Raw genomic sequence first — 26,332 nt, forward strand, 5'->3', positions numbered from 1 at the left:
GTAGGTAAAGTGCATCATGGTAAACTTTACTTTTTTAAAATAAATGTAATCCCCTACCAAAACACTGTTTTTAATGCCAGGACTTTTAAAAATGGGCAACTTTATGAAAATGAGTTGATAATCCTTATAGATTGACTGTATAGTCATTGGAAGTTTCTACTGTATTAGTTTCAGTCCAGTCATTCTAATTAATTGTATTGCTTAAAAGTGTTACAATGAGATTGCACAGGGCGCTTCTCTAGTATTCTTTTGCGTAATTCATGCTGGGAGGAGCCTGCAGCCCTGTGCTATAAAAATTATAGTTCTAAGTGTAGAATCTTTTTCTTCACAAGTCCTGGTTCTTTTCCTGGCAGCCACTACGTTCCTGCTTGGGCTTTGGATCAAGAGACACATCACATGTTTCCTTCTTAGGGAAGAAGCCCTTAAGGTTGTGCTTCTCTGGTTTAGCTGTGTAATTGCCCATTAGGAAAGGGCCAAAAGAATTTTTGCCAAACAGTGCGTGTATTAGAACTCCTTTTCCTGTGAATACTCTGTTTTCAAATCAAACGTGTAAAAAACAGCAATGTTTCGAAAAATACTAAATGGAAATGGGGTAGACTGTATGTGCTTTTAGGAAGTATTTTTTCAATTATAATTTCTGTTAAATGAATACATACATTGAACATAAACATTTCTTTTCTGTTTTGTTTTTTAATTCCACAGTCCATGCTGTAACACTATTTCTAAATATCTTCGGATGCTTGGCTTGGTTTTGTGTTGATCCTCCAAGAGGGGTTGATTTTGGATTGAGTATCCTGTGGTTCTTACTTTTTACTCCTTGTTCATTTGTCTGTTGGTACAGACCACTTTACGGAGCTTTCAGGTAAAATGTGTGTACTTTAAAATGTGCTCTTTAAACCTGTGAAGTAAATAATTTGTAGTGCACCTTAAAGGTAAAAGTGACGTATGTTCATGTTTTAAGCTTTTTATTATTGTACAGTATACCTTCAGAAAAGTCTGTATATAACATCTCTGTGTATTAAGTCCATCTCTAACTTGCTGTATATTCATTCGACCTTGTAACTAACAATATCCTATTCTTTTCTCCCACTTGAGAAAAAAGACCAAACATGAAAATGAATGAGGGGAAAATGAGAACAAACTTAAGTCTTAATATTTGTAAAAGATTCTTTTCCATAAGAATATTTTACTCCTATTTTTGCCTTAAAAAAAAAAGTCAAAAGTGGTGATTAATCCTAATTTTTTAAATGGATCTGGGTAACCTAGCTAAGGTAAATATACATGTAATATTTAAAGTGAGTCACTTCACCTAGCAACTTGGTAATTATTTTCTGTGTAAATTCATTTTTGGTTTTTCAAAAGGCATTGACATTTTAAAACCATTTAGACTGTTGGAGAAGGAGATGGCAACCCACTCCAGTGTTCTTGCCTGGAGAATCCCAGGGACGGGGGAGCCTGGTGGGCTGCCGTCTATGGGGTCACACAGAGTCAGACACGACTAAAGTGACTTAGCAGCAGCAGCAGCAGACTGTAAGATTAAGTATACTATTTTGCATGATATATTTTAATGAATGGTTAGGATAAACATTTCCTAAATGCGTGTTCTGTGGGATATTACTAGGTGTTGTAGAAAAAATGCTCATTAGCTTAAGTTTGGGAAGTTAAGTGGGATAATAAAACTAAATACGTTTCTTCATTTCAGAATTTCTTAGGTTTCTTTAAGAGCTTGGTGTGCTTCGTGGTGTAACCGTGAAACCATTATATATGTTTGTATGTGGAGTATCTTTTATTGTTTTAGAAAATAAACATTGGGAAATGCTGATTTAGATGCTGGCCTTAGATGAGTCCGTGCATTCAGTTGTTGATCAGCTTACTTTTATTTGAGTAAACTGGTTTATGAATGACAGACCTTTTTCAGCTCTCATGCACATGGAGCAACATTACTATGAAATAGGTGTGTATTGTACAGATGATGTATTAGAGAAATTAGAGGGCCACATTCAGTTGTTTAACTTCTTCTTTTCCTTTTCAACAAAAAATATCTTTGATTATCCAGAATGTATATCACCGCCCCCCGCCACCTTTACCCCTCCCAGTCCCCCAAACACTTGCCAAATGGAGTTAGAAATGAAAACATGGAAACTGAAAATGAAAAGGAAGGAAATGGGGAATATTAGGGAATTTGGAGAAAAAAGTGTCATACAACAGAAAACTAAATTGGTTAGAAATGGAATGAAGGGAAAAAAATATATGGGCGGAAGGAAGGAATCTTTGGATCTAATGGTAAATAACAGGTTGGTTGTCAAGGAATGAGAGAGGCACCCCTATAAGATGTAGGTTGAGAGGAATAAAAGGGTCCTTGCATGAATAGGAGAAGAGTTCCTGCTGCTCTTTTCCTTGTTATCCTTTTCATGTATTGTTGAATTTGTTTTTTGCCTCTATGTTAATTAGGAATAGTGGCTGGTAATTTTCTTTTTTTGTAGTGCACTTATCTGGCGTTGGTATCAGGGTAATGCTGGCCTCATAAAATGAGTTTGGAAGTGTTCCCTCCTCTTCTGTGTTTTGGAAGAGTTTGAGAATCATTGTTATTAATTCTTCATTAAATGTTTGGTGATTTCACCAATGAGGCCATGAGGTCCTGGACTTTTGTTTTGGGGAAGTTTTTGATTACTAATTCACTCTCCTTACTAGTAAACGGTCTGTTCAGATTTTCTATTTCCTTATGATTTAGACTTGGCAGGTTGTATGTTTTTAGGAATTTATCCAAGTATAAACTCATGTATTCTTAGTTTCAGTAGTTTCTTTCCCTTTTGCCATGTGTACTAGAAATTTTTTAAAGATTTCATTCTCATGAAATTTTTTTTTAAATTTTATTTTATTTTTAAACTTTACATAATTGTATTAGTTTTGCCAAATATCAAAATGAATCCGCCACAGGTATACATGTGTTCCCCATCCTGAATGTCTGTATGTGCACACTTCAGTATCTAGAATGCTCTGTGAACCTGTTTTGTATTGTTCATATTTTTCTCTTTGTTTTTAATCATATGGTGCAGCTGTTGGTATACTTAACATGACTTGACTGAATCTGGTTGTGGTGAGTAAAGAATTGTGGAGGCTTCTGATGTTGGCCAGTTGTTTCAAAAGAAGTTCACCTTTGCCCTGCTTGTCAGCTAGAGGATAAGTTAGGGGCTGAGCTGAGCTGTAGTCTATTAAGCCTGACATTAAAGAGGTTTGCAAAAATATAAAGTAATGCTACTCTTTTTCTTCTCCCACTCCTCCAGTTTTCATGAAAGTGTTATTTTATTATAAGAAATTTATCTAAAAATTAGTTAAATGCTTTAACTATTTCTCAGTTTTAGTTTCTCATTTGGTAAAGCAAGAGCTACAACCTACATTATCAAAAGTTCCTTGTGATGCTCAATAATAAAGAAGTGCTGAGGCCAAAAATTTGAGAATTACCGTTCTAATTCTTTTCCCATTGGGGAACGCTGCAGAAAGCCTATTCTGCTTTCAGAGGGTCTTCTGACTTGTTAGCGTCTGTGTTTGGTGCATGCCTTGAGAGAAAAGTTGGCTGCATGTTTGGGCCAGTATTGTGCCTCTCACTTCTCATTACTCAACATGTGAATCTGCTCAAAGCTTCTGTTGGTTTGTCTTTTCCCTCACAGCTGCGTTCTGTGCAGGCAGAGTCTGAATTTTCAGCCTATTGTCTTGTATTCAGCAAAAATGAATTGAAGCTGTAGAATGCCAGCTTACATTTCTGTAGTTGTCTTCCACTCCAGAACCATGGACTCTATTCCTGGATGCTTCAGCAGCTCTTCAGTGGATTTTAGCAGATTTTTTTTCCATTTTATCCTACTATTCTAGTTGCTCTTGGTGGAGATACACACACTAGCCTTTTCTCTCATATTTGGAACCATAAAACTAAAATTTGTTTGGTTCTTAGGATTTCCGCCTCTGTTTACATTGCTAATCTGTTCTTGCATACTGTCTAGTTTATCCATTAGAACCCATAGCATATTACATTCCTGATGGTAATTCCAACATCCTAATCTTATCTGACTGTGATTCTGATGCTTGCTCTATATTTTCAAGCTATGTATTTTTTTGCATTTTTGTTATGTCTTGTGATTTTTACTTGATTGCTGCACATAATGTAAAAGGAACTGCTGTAAATAGGCCTTTAGTAACGTGATGGTAAGGTATGGGGGAGGGGAAGCATTCTGTGGGCCTATGAGTAGGTCTCAGTCTCTTATTGAATAGTTAGCCAGTGCCTCTGGACTGTGAACTGCACCAGTGCTTCTCAGTCCTTCCCTCTCCTCAGGTGGGACAGGGTGTCATAGAGTGGGCTGGAATTGGGTATTTTCGGTTTCCCCGTATAGGATCTCTAAAAATTTTCCCTGTAGCTCAAATGGTAAAGAATCTATCTGCAATGCAGGAGACCCAGGTTCAATCTCTGGGTTGGGAAGATCCTCTGGAGAAGGGAATGGCCACCCACTCCAGTATTCTTGCCTGGAGAATCTCATGGACAGAAGAGCCCGATGGGCTACAGTTGGTGGGGTCACAACGAGTCAAACACTACTGAGCCGCTAACACTACTACTACATTATATAGGTCAGGCTGTAATAAAACTTACTTCCAGAGTGAGTTGGGCTCTGGTTTCTCCTGAGGGCATACCTTGTTAAGAACAGAGTGCTGTAGGCAGGGCTCCCCAACCTCTGGGATCTAATGCCTGATGATCTGAGGTGGAGCTGATGTAATAATAGAGATAAAATGCACAATAAATGTAATGCATTTGAATCCCAAAACTACTCCCCCCCACCTCCCCGCCATGCAATCCCTGGAAAACTTGTCTTCCACGAAACTGGTCCCTGGTGCCAAAAAGTCTGGGGATCGCTGCTCTAGAGTGTTCCCAAATGATTCCTTTCTGCCACCTCCTTCCAGAAGCACGAAGGGATTTTTCTCTAAAGAAATCACTCAGAGCCAGGGTGAGCTGTTGTTGGTAAAACTCACAAATGTGTGGATTTCCCGAATGACTAGGTCTCCTTGGAGTTTTAACTCCGAGTTGTCCACTCCGGGCCAACAGCATTTTGACAGTTACAGTTCAGGTATTCCTACCCTGCAATGGTTGCTGCAGAGGTTTCTGCTCCAATAACTTGATTCTCTGTATCCATCTGTCTGTCTTTCCAGTTTGGGGTTGCAGTTTGCCTTCTGGCTTCTCTTCTCTTTCAGATTTAAGAAGAGTTGTTGATTTTTCAGTTTTTCCAGCTTTTTACTTGTAGTTAGGATGATATACTACTTCTAAGCTTCTTCCAGGTATACTTTTTAAAAGCAAGCTACCTCTGGGAAGTAGACAGTATTTTTTTGGTTCTATTCCTTTATAACATAATATCTGTGGCGATTTCATACCTTTTACGTTAGAATATTTTGCTAATTGAAATTAGAGATTAAATATGATTGAAATAGAAAATCATTTTAGCATCCTGAAAAATGTTGTATTAGCATATGAGCCAGGAAGTCAATTTAATTTTTTCTATAGAAAGATACTTGATATTTGATTTTAACTATAAAAACATATTCAAAGCCCTAGTCCATTTTCATGTTGTTTAAATAGTCTTCCAAGTGAGGTTCAGTTCAGTTCAGTTGTTCAGTCGAGTCCGACTCTTTGCGACCCCATGAATTGCAGCACTCCAGGCCTCCCTGTCCATCACCAACTCCCGGAGTTCACTCAGACTCACGTCCACCGAGTCAGTGATGCCATCCAGCCATCGCATCCTCTGTCGTCCCCTTCTCCTCCTACACCCAATCCCTCCCAGCATCAGGGTCTTTTCCAATGAGTCAACTCTTTGCATGAGGTGGCCAGAGTACTGGAGTTTCAGCTATAGCATCATTCCTTCCAAAGAAATCCCAGGGCTGATCTCCTTTAGAATGGACTGGTTGGATCTCCTTGCAGTCCAAGGGACTCTCAAGAGTCTTCTCCAACACCACAGTTCAAAAGCATCAGTTCTTTGGCACTCAGCTTTCTTCACAGTCCAACTCTCACATCCATACATGACTATTGGAAAAACCATAGCCTTGACTAGACGGACCTTTGTTGGCAAAGTAATGTCTCTGCTTTTGAATATGCTATCTAGGTTGGTCATAACTTTTCTTCAAGGAATAAACGTCTTTTAATTTCATGGCTGCAGTCACCATCTGCAGTGACTTTGGAGCCCCCAAAAATAAAGTCTGACACTGTTTCCACTGTTTTCCCATCTATTTCCCATGAAGTGATGGGACCAGATGCCATGATCTTTGTTTCTGAATATTGAGTTTTAAGCCAACTTTTTCACTCTCCTCTTTCACCTTCATCAAGAGGCTCTTTAGTTCCTCTTCACTTTCTGCCATAAGGGTGGTGTCATCTGCATATCTGAGGTGATTGATATTTCTCTCAGCAATCTTGATTCCAGCTTGTGCTTCTTCCAGGCCAGCGTTTCTCATGATGTACTCTGCATATAAGTTAAAGAAGCAGGGTGACAATATACAGCCTTGATGTACTCCTTTTCCTATTGGGAACCAGTCTGTTGTTCCATGTCCAGTTCTAACTGTTGCTTCCTGACCTGCATATAGGTTTCTCAAGAGGCAGGTCAGGTGGTTTGGTATTCCCATCTCTTTCAGAATTTTCCACAGTTTATTGTGATCCACACAAAGGCTTTGGCATAGTCAATAAAGCAGAAATACATGTTTTTCTTGAATTCTCTTGCTTTTTCGATGATCCAGCAGATGTTGGCAATTTGATCCCTTGGTCAATAGTATCCCCTGGAGGAGGAAATGCAACCCACCCTACTATTGTTGCTTGGGAAATCCCATGAACAGAGAAGCCTGGAGGGCTACAGTTCATGGGGTCGCAAAGAGAGTTGGACAGGCCTTAGTGACTAAACAGCAGCAACAACAGCTTACATATAAAGGAGGAAAGTGAACCGATCTTTACATTCCTTCATCACTGTTTGAGAGAAACATTTTAGAAATATTTTCCTTTTATTAGGACAGCTTAATTTTTGTATTTTTTAAAATTTATTTTTAATCGAAGGATAATTGCTTTACAGTATTGTGTTGGTTTCTGCCATACATCAACATGAATCAGCCACAGGTATACATGTGTGCCCTCCCTCTTGAACCTCCTTCCCTACTCCCCCCGCCCCACCCTCAAGTTGTCAACAGAGTTCTAGGTTAGAGCTCCTGCGTCATAACAGCACATTCTCACTGGCTATCTACTTGGTGTATGGTAGTGCATATGTTTCTGTGTTACTCTCTCCGTTCGTCCCACCCTCTCCTTCCCCCTCCTGTGTCCAAAGTCTTTTCTCTCTGTCTGTGTCTCATTGCTGGCCTGCAGATAGGTTCATCAGTGCCATCTTTCTGCATTTCATGTATATATGCATTAAAATATGATACCTGTTTTTCTGACTTCACTCTGTATGATGGGCACCAGGTTCATCCACCTCATTAGAACTGACTCAAATGCATTCCTTTTATGGCTGAGTAATATTCCATTGTATAAATATACCGCAGCTTCTTTATCCATTCATTTGTCAGTGGACATCAGGTTGCTTCTGTGTCTTTGCTGTTGTAAATAGTGCTGCATTTTACATTGGGATACAAATGTCTTTTTCAGTTAATGGTTTCCTCAGGGTATATGCCCAGTAGTAGGATTGCTGCATCATATGGTAGTAGTATTCCTATTTTTGTAAGAAATCTCCATACCGTCTTCCATAGTGGGTGTATCAGTTTACGTTCCCACCAGTGGTGCAAGAGGGTTCCCTTTTCTCCGCGCCCTCTCCAGCGTTTATTGTTTGTAGATTTTTTGATGATGGCCATTCAGACTGGTGTGAGGTGATTCTTCAGTGTAGTTTTGATTTGCATTTCTCTAACACTGGACGATGTTGAGCATCTTTTGTGTGCTTATTAGCCATCTGTATGTCTTCTTTGGAGAAATGTCTGTTTAGGTCTTCTGCCCGTTTTTTGGTTGGGCTGTTTGTTTTCCTGATGTGATCTGTATGAGCTGCTTATATATTCTGGAGATGAATCCTTTGTCAGTTGTTTTGTTTGCTGTTATTTTCTTCCACTTGAGGGTTGTCTTTTTAATCTTGTTTATAGTTTGCTTTGCTGTGAAACATTTAAGCTTAATTAAGTCTCATTTGTTTATTTTTATTTCAAAGAGGATCTTGTTGTGATGCCTGTCGAAGAGTATACTTCCTTTATTTTCCTCTAAGAGAGCTTTATAGTTTCTGGCCTTACATTTAAGTCTTTAATCCATTTTGAGTTTATTTTTGTGTATGATGTTAGGAAATGCTCTCGTTTCATTCTTTCACATGTAGCTTTTTCAGTTTTCCCAGCACCACCTATTAAAGAGGCTTACTTTTTAAAACATATTCTGTACCTTGTAAAAAATTTCTTAGAGGTTTTATTAGGTAGATTCAGCTTCTAGAATTTATCTGTGAGTTTGGAACTAACTAGAAAAATCCCTGTTAGGTAACTGAAATAGCTGTTGTGATGCCTTTAGACATTATTTTATTTATGAAACTCTCTTCAGAGTGCATGTTACATATATCACTTTAACCACTCTGATACTCTGGTTTCTTGGTACACAGGTAACAAAGCAAAAACATTAATAAGAAAAAAGAACATATATATGTATGAGCCATGCTCATATTAATATAAATAAATGTTAAATAAATGAAGCAGAAGGGACAAATCTTCCCTAATGAAGACTTCCAAAAATGTGTTTTGGGGTTGGAATAGTCACTGGGATGAGCAGAAATGGAGTAGACTTTGGACAGTTGAAAATCTTGCCAAAGAATCTAATTCTGTGTTTAAAGATGTTGTGTATGTTTAAAGATATTGTGTCACGATCAAGTGAGTGTAGCTTATTCTAGGAATTTAAGATCGGTTTAAGATTAGAAAAGTAGTTATCATAATTCATCATATGATCATCTTGATTGATGCAAAAGAAACATTTGACAAAATCCCAAAACCTTCACTTTCATGATAAAAACACTCAAAGTTGGAATAAAAGGTAACTTTCTCAACTTGATAAAGGGCATCTATGAAAAACTGTAACATTTAACATCATACTTAATGGTGAAGGACTAAAAGCTTTCTGTTTAAGATCAAGAAGAAGATAAAGATGTTTATTCTCACCACTTATTTTAAACTTTGTAGTAGAGGTTCTCACCAGTATAAACAGGTCAGAAAACCAAGTAAGAAGCCTCACATTAGAAAGGAAGGAGTAAAATTGACTTTATTCATGGATTATATAATCATCTATGTAGAAAATATAAATGGAGAGATATACCTTGTTAATGGATTGGAAGACTCAGCATTATTATATGATGTGAATTCTCTCCAAAGGGATCTATAGACACAGTGCAATCCCTATTAAAATCCTTTTAGGTTGTTTTATAGAAGTGAGCCAGGTGATTCTAAAAGATATATAGAAACATAGTAGCCTAGAATAGCCAAAACAACTTTGAAAAACGACAGCAAAGCTGGAAGATTAACATACCTAATTTGAAGGCACACTAGAAAACTTAAGCAATCATAAAGGTGTGATACTGACATAAAGGCTGACAAATAGAACGATGAGACAGAGTGTCCAGAAATAACCCACCCAAATATAGATGAGTGATTTTCTAAAGAAAGGTACAGTGTAGTGCAGGAAGAATAGTCTTTGTAAGAAATGATGCTGGAATAATTGCATTTATGTTGGAATAAAAGAACTTTAATCCATCCCTTATACTGTATCTTAAAACTTAACTAAAAAAGGGGACATAAACTTAAATGTTAAATCAACAAATATAAAACTTCTTGAGAAAACAAGAAAAAAATCTTTGTATCTTTAGCACAGATTTCTTAGATAAAACAATAAAATCAAGGTTCATAAAAGGGCAAATTGATAAATTTGAGTCCATAAAAAGACAAAACTTTGTTCTTTAAAAGGCATTCTTAAGAGAATAAAAGGATAAGCCACAATCTGGGAGAAAATTCTACAGAGCATTTATCTGATAAAAAGACCTGTATATTCAAACTCACAAAACTCAACAGTAAGGGGAAAAAGCAAATTAAAACCTTGGAAAAATATTTTGATAGTTTGCCATGGATGACAAAAATGTGGATGAAAATGTGCTCAATATTAGTTATTAGGGAAACGCAAATTTAAATTGAGTTACCTCTATACAACTCTTAGAATGGCTAAAATTTAAGGAATTGATTGTGCCAAGTCTTAATGAGATGTGGAGGTAACTGGCATTCTCATATACTGCCACTGAGAATATGAAGTAGAACAACTCCTTTGGAAAACAATTTTACAGTTTCTTAAAAAGCTAAACTTATCTCTAACATGGGTTCTAGCCGTTCCACTTCTAGGTAATTATTTACCAGGAGAAAAATAAATGTTCATATGTGGACATTAATGTCCATGGCAGCTTTATTTGTAGAAGGAGAAACCATAAACAACCTAACTGTCCATCAACAGATGAATGGATAGGTTACCTGTAGCATACTGTGCGATGGAATACTGCTCAGCAGTATTCCTCAGAAGAGGAATGGACTCTTGTTACATGGCAACATCATGAGTGAATTGGAAAATAACTGTGCTGAATGAAAGCAGGCAGACAAGGAAAAATAGATATACTATATGATCCGATTAAATAAAACCCTTAAAATAGGTAACTATTGTGACAGAAAGCAGTGGGTGGGGAGGCAGGAATTAACCAGGTACACAAAATTTTGGACTGTGTTCACTATTTTGATTATAAAAGGTTCATGGTTATATACTTAAGTCAAACCTTACAGAATTGTATATTTTAAATATTTGCAGTTTATTATGTTAATTATAATTCAGTGAAGCTATTTAATAAAAAATAAAAGGAAAACAAAATAATTTTCCTTTGCCGAGGTGTTTTGTGGTGCACTTGGAAATTTGTGAGAATAACAGTAACATCGTCTAGCGTTTGTGCAGACAGTTCAAGTAGTTGCCACTGATATTTTTAAAAATGTTTTTTAATTTTGTATGTCAGTCTACATGTGAATGTAAACATACTGAGAAAAATGCTGACGTTTTCTCTTTGTCTCCCTATTCCCGCTCTTTCCCCTTTCTTTTTAAAACCAGGAGTGACAGCTCCTTCCGGTTCTTCGTGTTCTTTTTCGTCTATATCTGTCAGTTTGCTGTGCACGTACTCCAGGCTGCAGGATTTCATAACTGGGGTAACTGGTAAGTCATTTACTTTAATTAGCTATAATCTCTTCTTCTAATATCTTAATATAATTTTTGAATTCCTAAAAAATACTTGATATAGAAAAACCAGATTAACAAAAGTAAACAAATATTGAAAAAGGCAATTAAAAAATTTCCTAAGGACTAACCTTTGAAGGAATTTAAGAAAAGAGTACTTGTTATGTGTAAAGTGGTATTTTCGGTATGTAAACATGTGTCTTCCTAGACACATAACTGCAAACATACATGCACATGTCTGAAAAGTAGAGTCACTGCATGCTTGTTAAGGATCTATCTTTAAACAATAGAGTCATTCTTAGTATGGCAAAATGCTCACTCAGTGGGGCACCCTCAGGAACTGAGGCTCTTTAGACCCCAGTTAGAAGGTAATAGATTTTATGTCTCTCTTCAGATACTCTGGAGCAGACGTTCTTTGAGTGGTGGTGCATAGAAGAATACATACTTATAAAATCATCCCTCTCTCTAACTGTTGCATGCAGTTGAATTTTTGTAAGCCAACAGCATATACAAAGCAACTTTGCTGCACTGTGTATGTGAACTAAACTGATCATGTAACTAGAGTGTATTTGAAGCCTTGAATGTAGTATGTAATGCTGAATTAGAGTAGACGCTGAAAGTCACAACTGTCGATACCTTTGAAGATCTAACGAGCACATATACATGCATGTAATTTATTAGGGTATTTTAAATCAGAAAAAGTAGCATTCATTATCATTTAAAAATTTTAGTCTTTAGCATTTGATAGAAAGATGTTTTAAATGTTTAATTAAAAAAATACACTGTTTATGTTAACAGTGCTTTTTTATTTATAATGAATCCAAAATAATTTCTTTTGCTTTTTAGTACAGACAGGAAAAAGTGTTAAAACTGAGCATAGAAGCTTGTGAGGAGACTAAATAGCACAGGAATCCGCTAGTGAGGGTGCATACAAGGTGACCTGTTATAAGATAGATCTCGTGTAATTCTGCAGACTAAAAAATTAAGCTGTTTATTCGGAGATAATTGTTGAGTCACAGACTCAGTAAGAAATGAGAGATCCCCAAGTTATCCTTTATTCCTTTATTTTCCCCAGTGGTAACATATTGTAAAACTAGGGTGTAGTATCAAAATCAAGATCTTGACATTGATACAGTAAAGACAGAGGATGTTTTCATCACCAAAAGGTCCTTTATTCTGCTGTTTATTGCCACACTCATGTCCCTCCTTAGCCCTGGCATCACTGACCTGCTTGTCCCCTCGCGTATGTTATATAAGTGGAGTCATACAGTATGCAGCCTTTAGCTTCTTTCACTGGGCATAATACTCTGGAGATGCATCCAGGTTGTTGCGTCTGTGAGTAGTTACCCCTTTCCACTGCTGAACAGTGTATGGTGTGGGTAGACCACAGTGTGTTTAACCATCACCAGTTGAAGGGCCTTGGATTGTTCCCCGTTTGGGGCTATTCTGCTATAAACATTCATGAACAAGTTTTTGTGTGAACATAAATTTTCATTTCTCTGTGATAAGTACCCAAGAAGAAGAGTGATGTTGCTGGTTCATATGGAAGCTGCATGTTTTTAATTTTTATTTATTTATTTAAAAATGATCCCCCCCCACCCCCCGCCCCCTACTGGGGCTGTTCCCTAACAAGGGATTGAACCAGTGAGAGTGCAGAGTCCTAACCACTGGACCTCCAGGGAGTTCCGTGTTTGCTGTTTTTAAAAAACTATTTTCCAGACAGTGCTCACCAGAATAGCTGCCCCGTTTTACAGTTCCAGCAACAACATACGAGGCTTCAGCTCCACGTCTGCACCAGGCGCCGGTGCTGTCACTCATGTTTTTTTTTCCGAGCCAATCTGATAGCTGTGTAGTGATGTCACACTGCGGCTTTAATATTCATTTCTCTAATGTCTTAGGTTTTATCTTTTTTTGTGCTTGTTTGCCATCTTTATATTCTCTTGGTGAACTGTCTCTTCATGTCTTTGTCTACTTTCTAATTGAAATTATTTTAATTTTAAAGATTTACTTTTAAGGTTGAGATTTGAAGGTTCTTGAAGATCCTCTGGAGAAGGGAATGGCAATCCACTCCAGTATTCTTGCCTGGAAAATCCCATGGATGGAAGAGCTTGGTGGGCTACAGTCCATGTGGTCGCAAAGAGTCAGACACAACTTCACTTTATATATTTTGAATACTAGCTCTTTGTTGAATATGTGGTTCTCAAATATTTTCTTACATAATTAAACAGAATTTAAAATAAAATTAAAAAAATAATAAACTCACAGGTTTAAAAAATGTAAAATCTTGTGTTCATATTTAAGGCTCTGGATTTTGGTGCTTAGGTTTGAATTCAGACTATGCTGTTTTTATTAGCTGTGTGGCCTTGGGCAAGTTACTGAATAATCTTGGTGACTCAGTTTCTCATCTGTGAAATAGGGATTAAATATAACATATATCATAGGGAGTTGTTGTGAGAATTAAATGAGTTAATGCATACAGAGAACTAAAATGTTGCTTGGCTCATAAAAGCTGAGTATGTGTTAGTTATTATGTGATTGTTTTTAAAATTGTGTGTTAACTTATTTGCCTGATTATACTTTTTTAAAATTTCATAGTGGTTGGATTTCATCCCTTACTGGTCTCAACAAAAGTATTCCTGTTGGAATCATGATGATTATCATAGCAGCACTTTTCACAGCATCAGCAGTCATCTCACTAGTTATGTTTAAAAAGGTAAGTGAAGTTTTATGTCTGTAAATTTTTTTAGTGAACCTGATATTCGGTTCTCATTTCCCCATCTTGTTAATTTAGTGTAATCTCAAGTCATTTTATTGTTGTTCTTATGCAAGTTTGCTCTCTGAAGATTACTTTTCACAATTAGTTATATATAGAATGGGCTGCCCTGGTGGTCCAGTGGTTGAGACTGTGCTCCTAGTGCAGGGGCCTGGGTTCAATCCCTGGTTGAGGAAGATCCTGTATGCTAAATGGTGAGGCCAAAAAAAAAGGTTATGTATAGATAAATTTTAGAAAATTGCATCACATTTTAAACTTGCTGTAAAAAAGGAGTATTTTAAAATTTTATTAACTGAAACCTTCTTTTATTGATTGAAGAATCAACCTCATTTTAAAAACTTGTTATCTTTCTGTATATTCTGATTTCTTTTTTTGAATATGGCATTCTAGCTCAGTTAATAAATAGAAGTAACCATTCTGTGTGTAGTGCATACGTTTTATTTGTATTTAAAATTTGAAAATGCTAAATTATTTTACCTAAGAGTATATGAGCTGGTAACAGATTCAGGCTGAAATACAGATTGAATTTTGGTTTTAGTAAAAATCCCAATTAGCTATACAGTTGGCCCTCTATATCCACAGGTTCCATATCTTCTAATTTGAGTAACTGTGAATTGAAAATATTAGAGGAAGAAATTCCAGGAAGTTCCAAAAAGCAAAGCTTGAATTTGCTCCACATAGGCAGCTATTTAGATACTACCTAATTGGTTTAATAGCTGTTTACATTGTATTAGAGTATATAAGTAATCTAGAGGTGATTTCAAGTATACATACAGGGAAGATGTGCATAGGTTATATGCAAATACTGCCCCACTTCGTATAGGAGACTTGAGAACATCCTCAGATTTTGGTACCCTTGGATGTGAGGGTAAGGGATTTCATGGAACCAATACCCCACAAATACTGAAGGATGACTGTTTCCTCCTATAGAATTCCCATGGCTGTTTTCATTGCCTTAAAAAATGATTACATAGGGTAGGGGGAAAAAATAAATGTTTTTATTTTATATGAAGTTTTACCGTGTTTTAGATATGTAATTCAGTTCAGTTCAGTTGCTCAGTTGTGTCCTACTCTTTTCGACCCCATGGCCTGTAGTATGCCAGGCTTCCCTGTCCATCACCAACTCCTGGAGCTTACTCAAACTCATGTCCATCGAGTTGGTGATGCCATCCAACCATCTCCTCCTCTGTCGTCCCCTTCTCCTCCTGCCTTCAATCTTTCCCAGCATCAGGGTCTTTACCAGTGAGTCAGTTCTTTGCATCAGGTGGTCAGAGTATTGGAGTTTCAGCTTTAGCATTAGTCCTTCCAAAGAATATTCAGTACTGATTTCCTTTAGGATGGACTGGTTTGATCTCCTTGCTATATTATTATATTATCTAATACATTAGATATATATTAATATATATTTTTACTTTTTATTGGTGTATAATGTTTATAATGTTGTGTTAGTTTCTGGTGTACAGGGAAGTGAATCAGCTCTATGTATACATATATCCCCTCGCTCTTGGACATTTCTCCCACCCCTCTAGGTCATCACAGAGCACCAAGCTGAGCTCCCTGTGCTATGCACCAGCTTCCCACTAGCTGTGTGTTTTACACGTGGTAGTGTATACATGTCAGTCCCATGCTCTCCTTCCCCCACCGTGTCCACATGTCCCTTCTCTATGTCTGCATCTCTATTCCCACCCTGGAAATTAGTTCATCTGTACCATTTTCCTAGATTCCACATGTTCCAACATGGTATAGAAACCTTGTGAATAACACCTATGTTTTAAAATGATACTTTTTGATGTGTTTCACATTAAAATAACATTTTTTTTTCCTTTACTATCTCGTAACTTAGAATATATACAAGGATTGCATAGAAATAACTGTACCTTATATTTAGGAAAACTGAATTCTTGAAATATTTGGCTTGCTGCTACTGCTGCTGCTAAGTCGCTTCAGTCGTGTCCAACTCTGTGCAAACCCATAGACGGCAGCCCACCAGGGCCCGCCGTCCCTGGGATTCTCCAGGCAAGAACACTGGAGTGGGTTGCCATTTCCTTCTCCAATATTTGGCTTGTGTTTGCCTTTAATCCTTCTCAAAACTGTGAAACTTATTCTATATTCTTCCTGTCCATATTTTCCTGCATTTTAAGCTTTTACTTCCTTTTAGACATACATACGCATGACTACTGAAACTCTGCTTTCTGAAGTTACTAATTCCATTTTCCTCCTCCTTGGACCTGGAAGCCTTCTGTGTTGCTGGTGGCCCCTCTTCCTCAGCCTTCTTAATTATGTCCTGATTCTCCTGCCTCTGAGACTAGTCTCCCTCCTCCATTTCTTCATTCCGCTCATAAGTGAAAGTCGTCTTCAGTGCAGTCAGTTCTCTGCTCTTTGTGCTTTTGCTGTGCAGGCTTTTTTCCCTTGGGGATTTCAGCCTTCTGCGTGTTTCAGTCTCTTCCCTGCCTGCATGGACTCTGGTCTTGGAGTTGGAAGAGTGCTTTACCAGCCGTTCAGTGGCATCCTCAGGTGACTGTTGCCCTGCTCTGGTTGATTGGTGTCATTGTCTCACAGTAATACACCATAAACTCATCCTCTTTTCAGAACTAGCAGAACTTCCAGAAGTTCCGATTCATATTCAAAGAAACATTTGTTAGTACCACATATTGCATGATTCCATTTTCGTGAACTGTCTAGGGGTGGGCTGGAGGGTGACTACAAATGGGTATTGTTCAGTCACCAAGTTGTGTCTGGCTCCTTGCGACCGCATGGACTGCAGCATGCCAGGCTTCCCTGTCCCTCAGACGGTTATAGAATTTCTTTTTTGGAGGTGATGAAAATGTTCTAAAATTAGATTGTGTGTATACACACATATATTCACAACACTGAATATACTGAAAACCACTGAATGGTATACTTTACAAGGCTGAACTGTATAGTATGCAAATTTATCTCAAGCAGTGTTTTAAAAAGAAAATTTATTAAGTACCAATTGTGAATGAGTGATTCTGAGTGCTTTCTCACGTGATTGCATTTAACACTTAGGTCAGTTCTTTGTCAGCGCTTGCATGACTTTTTTAGTCACTTTCTTAGAAACTGTCTTAGTGTCTGCTCCATCTTTCTTCTTTTCCATTTCCAACCTCAGCTAACCCAGAAATTGTTTTTACAAATAACTCATACCCCACTTCCTTCAGTTCACTTTTTGTATAGTTACTATATTAATCTATAAAAAAAAAATCCCAAACAAACCCAGCACTCTGAAGCTTTTTGAAAGTGAACCTCATGCTGGGAAATGAGATTGTGGTGGTTGCGGTCATGGGGCTGGGGTGGCCTTTCACAGCGCTGCCAGAGCTGGGCTTTCTACTCCACGTGCGGTGTGCTGCTCGGCTTCTTCAATCCATTGTAGACATTCCTTTGCCTCGATTTTGTGCATGGCATACTTGACCTCTGGGCTGCTCTGTCAATGGAAGACTTACAAGCGCTCTTTCAAGACCTGTTCCAGTTTCATATTCTTTGTAAAATAAGGAATTTAAATGAGATGATTTTATGAAGTATAATAAATGGAGATAATATATGTTAAAATATAGTTTGGCCAGATTTCTTATTTGTAATGGCAAGAATTTCTCTTAATTTAATAGCAGTTGAGAGCCAATGAAAACACCTGATTTTTCTTTTTATTTTCTTTTCCATGCTTGCTCAAAACTTGTTTTTTCCTTCCCTTTCAGTTTCATTGAGATATAAATGACATACAGCTTTATGTAAGTTTAAGGTGTACAGCATAATGGTTTGTACACTTACATATACATATATATGCATATATGTAAGCATGGTACAGCACACTTACATATATCATGAAATGATTTAATAAGTATAGCAAACATCCATTATCTTATATAGGTACAAAATTAAAAAACTTTAAAGATTTTCCCTTGTGATGAGAGCTCTTAGGATTTACTCTTAACAGTTTTCATATATAATATACAGTTCGGTTCAGTCGCTCAGTTGTGTCCAACTCTTTGCAACCCCATGAACTGCACACAGCATGCCAGGCCTCCCTGTCCATCACCAACTCCCGGAATTTACCCAAACTCATGTCCATTGAGTTGGTGATGCCATCCAACCATCTCATCCTCTGTCATCCCCTTCTCCTCTTGTCCTCAATCTTTCCCAGCATCAGGGAGTTTTCAAATGAGTCAGCTCTTTGCATCAGGTGGCCAAAGTATTGGAGTTTCAGCTTCAACATCAGTCCTTCCAGTGAACAGCAAGGACTAATCTCCCTTAGGATGGACTGGTTGGATCTCCTTGCAGTCCAAGGGACTCTCAAGAGTCTTCTCCAACACCACAGTTCAAAAGCATCAATTCTTCGGCACTCAGCTTTCTTTAGAGACCAACTCTCACATCCATGCATGACCACTGGAAAAACCATATCCTTGACTAGATGGACCTTTGTTGGCAAAGTAATGTCTCTGCTTTTTAATAAGCTGTCTAGGTTGGTCATAACTTTCCTTCCAAGGAGTAAGCGTCTTCTAATTTCATGGCTGCAATCACCATCTGCAGTGATTTTGGAGCCCCCCCAAATAAAGTCAGCCACTGTTTACCCATCTATCTGCCATGAAGTGATGGGACTGGATGCCATGATCTTAGTTTTCTGAATGTTGAGCTTTAAGCCAACTTTTTCACTCTCCTCTTTCACCTTCATCAAGAGGCTTTTTAGTTCCTCTTCACTTTCTGCCATAAGGGTGGTGCCATCTGTATATCTGAGGTTATTGATATTTCTCCCAGCAATCTTGATTCCAGCTTGTGCGTCTTCCAGCCCAGCGTTTCTCATGATGTACTCTGCACGGGAGTTAAATAAGCAGGGTGACAATATACAGCCTTGACGGTGTACTTTCCATGTTGTACTTACATCTCTAGTACTTACATATGTTATAACTTGAAATTGGTACCTTTTGAAGGGGGGATTGAATCATCCAGTTCCCGCCCACCCCGCCCATATAACCTCAGATTCGACATCTTTTTCTGTGAGTGAGTTGGTTTTGAAGTGTAGTTGACCTGCAGCACTCTGTGTGTTTCTGGTGCATAACACGGTGATCCGGTATTTCTCTATGTGTCAAAACGATCATCGCAAGAAGTCTAACTGCCATCTATCGTGATACAAAGACAGTTTATTATTGACTGCATTCCCACAGTGTATGTTTTAAAAGAAAAAAGTCCTTTGAGGGGGTATGTGGCCATAGTTTATAACCACTACGGGTCAGGCTTTTCATAAGCAGTTAATGCCCTCTAAAAGTTATCTATGCACACTGTTTTGGCTCTAGAAGAGTTAGTTTTTTTTTTTTAATATAAATTTATTTATTTTAATTGAAGGCTAATTACTTTACAACATTGTATTGGTTTTGCCATACATCAACATGAATCTGCCACAGGTATACACGTGCTCCCCATCCTGAATGCCCCTCCCACCTCCCTCCCCGTACCATCCCTCTGGGTCATCCCAGTGCACCAGCCCCAAGAAACCAGTATCATGCTTCGAACCTGGACTGGCGATTCGTTTCATATATGATATTATACATGTTTCAATGCCATTCTCCCAAATCATCCCACCCTCTCCCTCTCCCTCTCCCACAGAGTCCAAAAGACTGTTCTATACAACATCACTCATTATCAGAGAAATGCAAATCAAAACCACAATGAGGTACCATTTCACGCCAGTCAGAATGGCTGCCATCTAAAAGTCTACAAGCAATAAATACTGGAGAGGGTGTGGAGAAAAGGGAACCCTCTTACACTGTTGATGGGAATGCAAACTAGTACAGCCACTATGGAGAACAGTGTGGAGATTCCTTAAAAAACTGGAAATAGAACTGCCTTATAACCCAGCAATCCCACTGCTGGGCATATGCACCAAGGAAACCAGAATTGAAAGAGACATGTGTGCCCCAATGTTCATCGCAGCACTGTTTATAGTAGCCAGGACATGGAAGCAACCTAGATGTCCATCGGCAGATGAATGGATAAGAAAGCTGTGGAACATATACACAATGGAGTGTTCAGTTCAGTTCAATTCAGTCGCTCAGTTGTGTCCGACTCTTTGCGACCCCATGAATCGCAGCACGCCAGGCCTCCCTGTCCATCACCAACTCCCGGAGTTCACTCAGACTCATGTCCATTGACTCAGTGATGCCATCCAGCCATCTCATCCTCTGTCGTCCCCTTCTCCTCCTGCCCCCAATCCCTCCCAGCATCAGAGTCTTTTCCAATGAGTCAAATCTTCACATGAGGTGGCCAAAGTACTGGAGTTTCAGCTTTAGCATCATTCCTTCCAAAGAACACCCAGGGCTGATCTCCTTCAGAATGGACTGGTTGGATCTCCTTGCAGTCCAAGGGACTCTCAAGAGTCTTCTCCAACACCACAGTTCAAAAGCATCAATTCTTCGGCACTCAGCTTTCTTCACAGTCCAACTCTCACATCCATACATGACCACTGGAAAAACCATAGCCTTGACTAGACGGACCTTTGTTGGCAAAGTAATGTCTCTGCTTTTGAATATGCTATCTAGGTTGGTCATAACTTTCCTTCCAAGGAATAAGCGTCTTTTAATTTCGTGGCTGCAGTCATCATCTGCAGTGATTTTGGAGCCCCCCAAAATAAAGTCTGACACTGTTTCCACTGTTTGCCCATCTATTTCCCATGAAGTGATGGGACCAGATGCCATGATCTTTGTTTTCTGAATATTGAGTTTTAAGCCAACTTTTTCACTCTCCTCTTTCACCTTCATCAAGAGGCTTTTTAGTTCCTCTTCACTTTGTGCCATAAGGAGTATTACTCAGCCATTAAAAAGAATACATTTGAATCAGTTCTAATGAGGTGGATGAAACTGGAGCCTATTATACAGACTAAAGTTAGCCAGAAAGAAAAACACCAATATAATATACTAACGCATATATATGGAATTTAGAAAGATGGTAACGATAACCCTGTATGCGAGACAGCAATAGAAGAGTTAGTTTCTTTTTATTAGGCTATTCTGTGTCTCCAGCACCAGCTGAACCGTGATCTGTGGTATATTTTCATTTCATTGACAATGAATTCAATTTTGATAACTTCTGTTGGCATTCTGAAATCTCACCTAATTGGGAGTTCGCTAATCACTGGTGTCTAAAGCGCCAAGTAGGAGCACTGTGGGGCCTTTGTTTTCCCTGCGGTGTCATCTTTGAATCTAAATATAAAATAATTGAAATGCAAGAGTGTCTTCTCTTGTACCTGTTTATAGATAAAGGAACAGTTTCTTTTAGGTTATTCCCAAGCAGTATTTTTTTATGTTTTTAGAGTAGACTATTCAAAGAATTAAATACTAGTTATGGGTCAAATAACAAATGGATGAGTCATAGGAGATTGTATATTAAGGGAATACAAAATTTTCTTTAATTGATATAAAAGCTAGAATAATTTAGTGTGGAAGAGATAAATACATAAAACATTATTTGTATTTCCTTTGGGCCCTAGTTTTGAATGGTTATTTCTTACATTGTTAATATACCTCATCCATATTAACAAAATGATTGTTAATAGTGACTTTTTGTACTTCAGAAGAATTTTAGAAAAGGTTATTTCATTTCTTTAAAAAATAAGTTTTTAAAGCATTTAATTTTTTTTCTATACAAAAATGTCTGTTTTGCAGATACTCTTTTATTTTCTGTTGTTTGTTATTGTTCAGTTACTAAGTTGTGTCCAACTCTTTATGACCCCATTGACTGCAGCCCACCAGGCTCCTCTGTCCTCCACTATCTCCTGGAGTATGCTCAAATTCATGTCCGTTGAGTCAGTGGTGCTATTAACCGTCTCATCCTCTGCCACCCCCTTTTCCTTCTGTCTTCAGTTTTTCCCAGCATCCAGGTCTTTTTCAGTGAGTCAGCTCTGCATCAGGTGGCTGAAGTATTAGAGCTTTAGCTTTAGCATCCATCCTTCCAATGAATATTCAGGGTTGATTTCCTTTAGGGTTGACTGGTTTGATCTCCTCGCAGTCCAGGGGACTCTCAAGAGCCTTCTCCAGCAACACAGTTTGAAAGCATCAATTCTGCGGTGCCCAGCCTTCTTTATGGTCCAACTCACATATGTACCTGACTACTGGAAAAACCATAGCTTTGACTGTAGGGACCTTTGTTAGCAAAGAGATGTCTTAGCTTTCTAATAAGCTGTCTAGGTTTGTCATAGCAGTCACCATCTGCAGTGATTTTGGAGTCCAAGAAAATAAAATCTGTTACTGCTTCCACTTTTTCCCCCATCTGTTTGCCACAAAGTCATGGTTCTGGATGCCACGATCTTAGTTTTTTGAATGTTAAGTTTCAAGCCAGGTTTTTCACTCTCCTCTTTTCACTTTCTTCAAGAGGCTCCTTTGTTCCTCTTCACTTTCTGCCATTAGAGTGGTATTATCTGCATATCTGAGGTTGTTGATATTTCTTCTGGCAGTCTTGATTTTATCTTGTGAATCGTCTAGCCTTGTATTTTGCATGATGTACTCTGCATGTATGAGCACTGAAAAATTGATACTTTTGAACTGTGGTGTTGGAGAAGGCTCTTGAGAGTCCCTTGGACTGCAGGGAGATCCAACCAGTCCATCCTAAAGGAAATCAGTCCTGAATATTCATTGGAAGGACTGATGCTGAAGCTGAAGCTCCAATACTTTGGTCACCTGATGCGATGAACTGACTCACTGGAAAAGACCCTGATGCTGGGAAAGATTGAAGGCAGGAGAAGGGGACGACAGAAGATGAGATGGTTGGATGGCATCACTGACTCGATGGACATGAGTTTGAGCAAGCTCTGGGAGTTGGTGATGGACAGGGAAGCCATGGGGTCGCGAAGAGTCAGACACGACTGAGTGACTGAACTGAACTGAACTCTGCATATACGATAAATGAACAGGATGAAATACATATCTTTGTGATAGTCCTTTCCCAGTTTGGAACCATGTCCTGTTCTAACTGTTGCTTCTTGACCCACTTACAGGTTTCTCAGGAGACAAGTAAGGTGGTCTGGTATTCCTATTTCTTAAAGAATTTTCCAGAGTTTATTGTGATCCACACACTCAAAAGCTTTAGAGTAGTCAGTAACGTAGAAGTGGATGTTTTTCTGGAATTCTCTTGCTTTTTCTATGATCCAGTGAATGTTGGCAATTTGGTCTCTGGGTCCTCTAACTTTTCTAAATCCAGCTTGAACATCTGGAAGTTCTCAGTTCACATTCTGCTGAAGCCTAGCTTGAAGGATTTTGAGCATTACCTTGCTAGCATGTGAAATGAGAGCAACTGTATGGTAGTTTATACATTCTCTGGCATTGCCTTTCTTTGGGATTGGAATGAAAACTAACCTTTTCCAGTCCTGTGGCCACTGCTGAGTTTTCCAAATTTGCTGGCATATTGAGTGCAGCAGTTTCACAGCATCATCTTTTAGGATTTGAAATAGCTCAACTGGAATTCCATCACCTCCACTAGCTTTGTTCGTAGTAATGCTTCCTAAGGCCCACTTGACTTCGCATTCCAGGATGTCTGGCTCTAGGTGAGTAACCACACCACTGTGGTTATCTGAGTCAATAAGACCTTTTTTTGTACAGTTCTTTTGTATTCTCACCACCTCTTCTTCTTCTTTTCTGCTTCTATTAGGTCCTTACTCTTTCCGCCCTTTATTGTGCCATCCTTGCATGAAATATTCCCTTGATATCACCAGTTTTCTTATCTAAGACATATCACTATAAACTTCACTCTTCAAAACTTCTTTTGCTGCTTCCTATAAATTTTGAATTATAGTGGTTTCCTGTTTCTTCAGCTGTTTTTTTAATTTCCTCTTTCATTTCTTCAGTGGCCCATTGTTTGTTTAGTAGCATATTTAGTCTCCACGTGTTTGTGGTTTTTTGCATTTTATCCTTGTAGTTGGTGTCTAGTCTTACAGCATTGTGGTCGGAAAAGACGCTAGATATGAGTCCAGCTTTCTTAAGTTTATTGTGACTTGTTTTATAACCTAACATGTGAACTATCCTGGAGAATGTTCCTAGTGCATTTGAAAAGAATGTGATTCTGATACTTTGGATAGAATCCTTTCTGTATATTTATTAACTTCATTTGGCCCATTGTGTTAAGGCCAGTGTTACCTTATTGATTTTCTGTCCATTGATATAAGTAGGGTGTTAAAGTTTGCTCCTAATATTGGGTTGATGTCAAATTTCTCTTTATGTGTGTTAGTGCTGTATGTGAAAGTGAAGTCACTCAGTTGTGCCCGACTCTTTGCGACCCCATGGATAGTAGCCTGCACCAAGCTCCTCTGTCCATGGGATTTTCAAGGCAAGAGTACTGGAGTGGGTTGCCATTTCCTCCTCCAGGGAATCTTCCCAACCCAGGGATTGAACCCAGGTCTCTCACATTGTAGTACTTTGCATATTTAGGCTCCTATGTTGGGTGCATGTATATTTCCCACTATTATATCTGTTTCTGGATTGAACTCTTGATCATTATGTAATGTTCTTTTTTATCTTTTGTTACTGTTTGTTTTACCATCTGTTCTGTCTGATACAAGTATTGCTCCTCCAACTTTTCTGCTTTTGTTTGCAAGGAATACCTTTTTCCATCTCCTCACTGTCAGTCCATGTGTGTTACGTTAGGTCTAAAGTGACTCTCTTGTAGACGGAACATATATGAGTCTTATTTTTGTATTCAGTCAGGTGCTCTGTCTTTTGATTGGACCATTTAGTCTATTTATGTTTAAAATAATTACTGATAGGTATGTTCTTATTGGCATTGTGTTAACTTTTTCTGAATAATTTTTGTAATTTATTTCTTTCCTTTGCTCTCTTCCTTTGTGATTTGATGACTATCTTTAGTGTTATATTTGAATTCCTTTCTCTCTTTCATGTGTGTATCAATTACACACTTTTGGTTTGTTGTTACTAAGAGGTTTATATATAGCAATCTATATAAGTTTGAACACATTTTAACTCTGAAATTTTACTCTTCCAATCCATCACATTTACATCATATTGTACATCTTATTTCGTGTATTCCTTAGCTAATGGTTGTGGATATAGATAATTTTTCTGCTTTTGTCTTTTAAGCTTTACTGGCTGTATAAGTGGTTAATTTACTACCTTTATGCTTGTCTTTGCCAGTGAGATTTTTCCTTTTGTAATTTTCATATTTCTGGTAGTGGCTTTTTCTACTTTGAGAAGTCTCTGACATTTCTTATAAATCTGGTTTTGTGGTGTTGAATTCTTTCAGCTTTTGTGCGTCTGTAAAACTTTTGGTCTCTCCTTCAAATGGGGAGGAAAACCTTGGTGCGTCGTCTTAGCTGCAGGTTTGTCCATTCGTCACTTTAAATGTGCTGTGCTGCCCCCTCCACCCTGTAGAGTTTCTCTTAAAAAGGAAGCTGAAAGCCTTATGGGAGTTTCCTTGTATATGTAACTTGTTTCTTTTCCCTTGTTGCTTTTAATACTCTGTTTTATCTTGACTTTTGCTATTTTAATTACAGTGTGTCTTCCTAGTCCTCTTTAGGTTGATCCTCTTTGGGGCTCTCTGTGCTTTGACCTAGATGTCTGTTTCCTTTCCCAGAGAAGGGAAGTTTTCAGCTATTATGTCTTCAAATATGTTCTCTGCCCACTTTTTTTCTTTTTACCTTCTGTGAAAGGGACCTCTATGAAGTGAATGTTAGCATGTTTGATGTTGATTTCAAGATCTTTTAACTGTCCTCATTTTTTAAAATTCTTTTTTTTCTGTTCTGTTTGAGTGATTCCACTGCTCTCTCTTCGTGTTCTCTGATTTGTTCCCCGCATCATCTAACCTACTATTCACCCCTTGTAGTGTAGTTTTAATTTCAGTTACTGTATCTCCAGCTCTGTTTGATTACTCTTTGTACTTTCTAACTCTTTGTTAATCTTATCACTGCCCTACATTCTTTATTATGATCATTACCTTAAATTATTTTTTGTGTAGATTGCCTTTTCCACTTTACTTACTTCTTCCTTTGGGGTTTTATCATATTGTTGAAACATATTCCTCCATTACCTCATTTTGGCTCAGGTACTGTCTTCATTTCTCTATATTTGGTAGGTTTGTTACATTTCCTGATCTTAGAGAAGTGGTCCCTACATGTCCCAGCAGTGCACTCCCCTCTTATCCCCAGAGCTATGTGATCTGGGGTTGCCCCCTATGTAGGTTGCATGGGCCCTTTCATTGTTGCATACCGACTACTGTGGGCAGTCTGGTAGACATGGCCGGCCCTCAGTCTGGTTGGTTGCTATGCCTTGCCTTAGGTGGGCCGG

At 38.3% G+C, this 26,332-nt stretch overlaps 1 protein-coding gene across 5 annotated transcripts in view; it reads left to right on the top strand.

The window, feature by feature from the left end:
• Positions 1-26,332, top strand: part of SCAMP1 (secretory carrier membrane protein 1) — a 151,560-nt gene that overhangs the window by 84,299 nt on the left and 40,929 nt on the right. For all 5 annotated transcript variants that reach the window (XM_070377255.1, XM_070377254.1, XM_005899713.2 and 2 more), the window contains 3 exons: positions 703-862; positions 11,147-11,248; positions 13,865-13,982. In XM_070377255.1, the coding sequence (XP_070233356.1) occupies positions 703-862; positions 11,147-11,248; positions 13,865-13,982 (380 nt within the window). The remainder of the gene's footprint in view (positions 1-702; positions 863-11,146; positions 11,249-13,864; positions 13,983-26,332) is intronic.

This window comes from Bos mutus, chromosome 10, assembly GCF_027580195.1.
Source record: "Bos mutus isolate GX-2022 chromosome 10, NWIPB_WYAK_1.1, whole genome shotgun sequence".
NCBI classification, from domain to species: Eukaryota; Metazoa; Chordata; class Mammalia; order Artiodactyla; family Bovidae; genus Bos; species Bos mutus.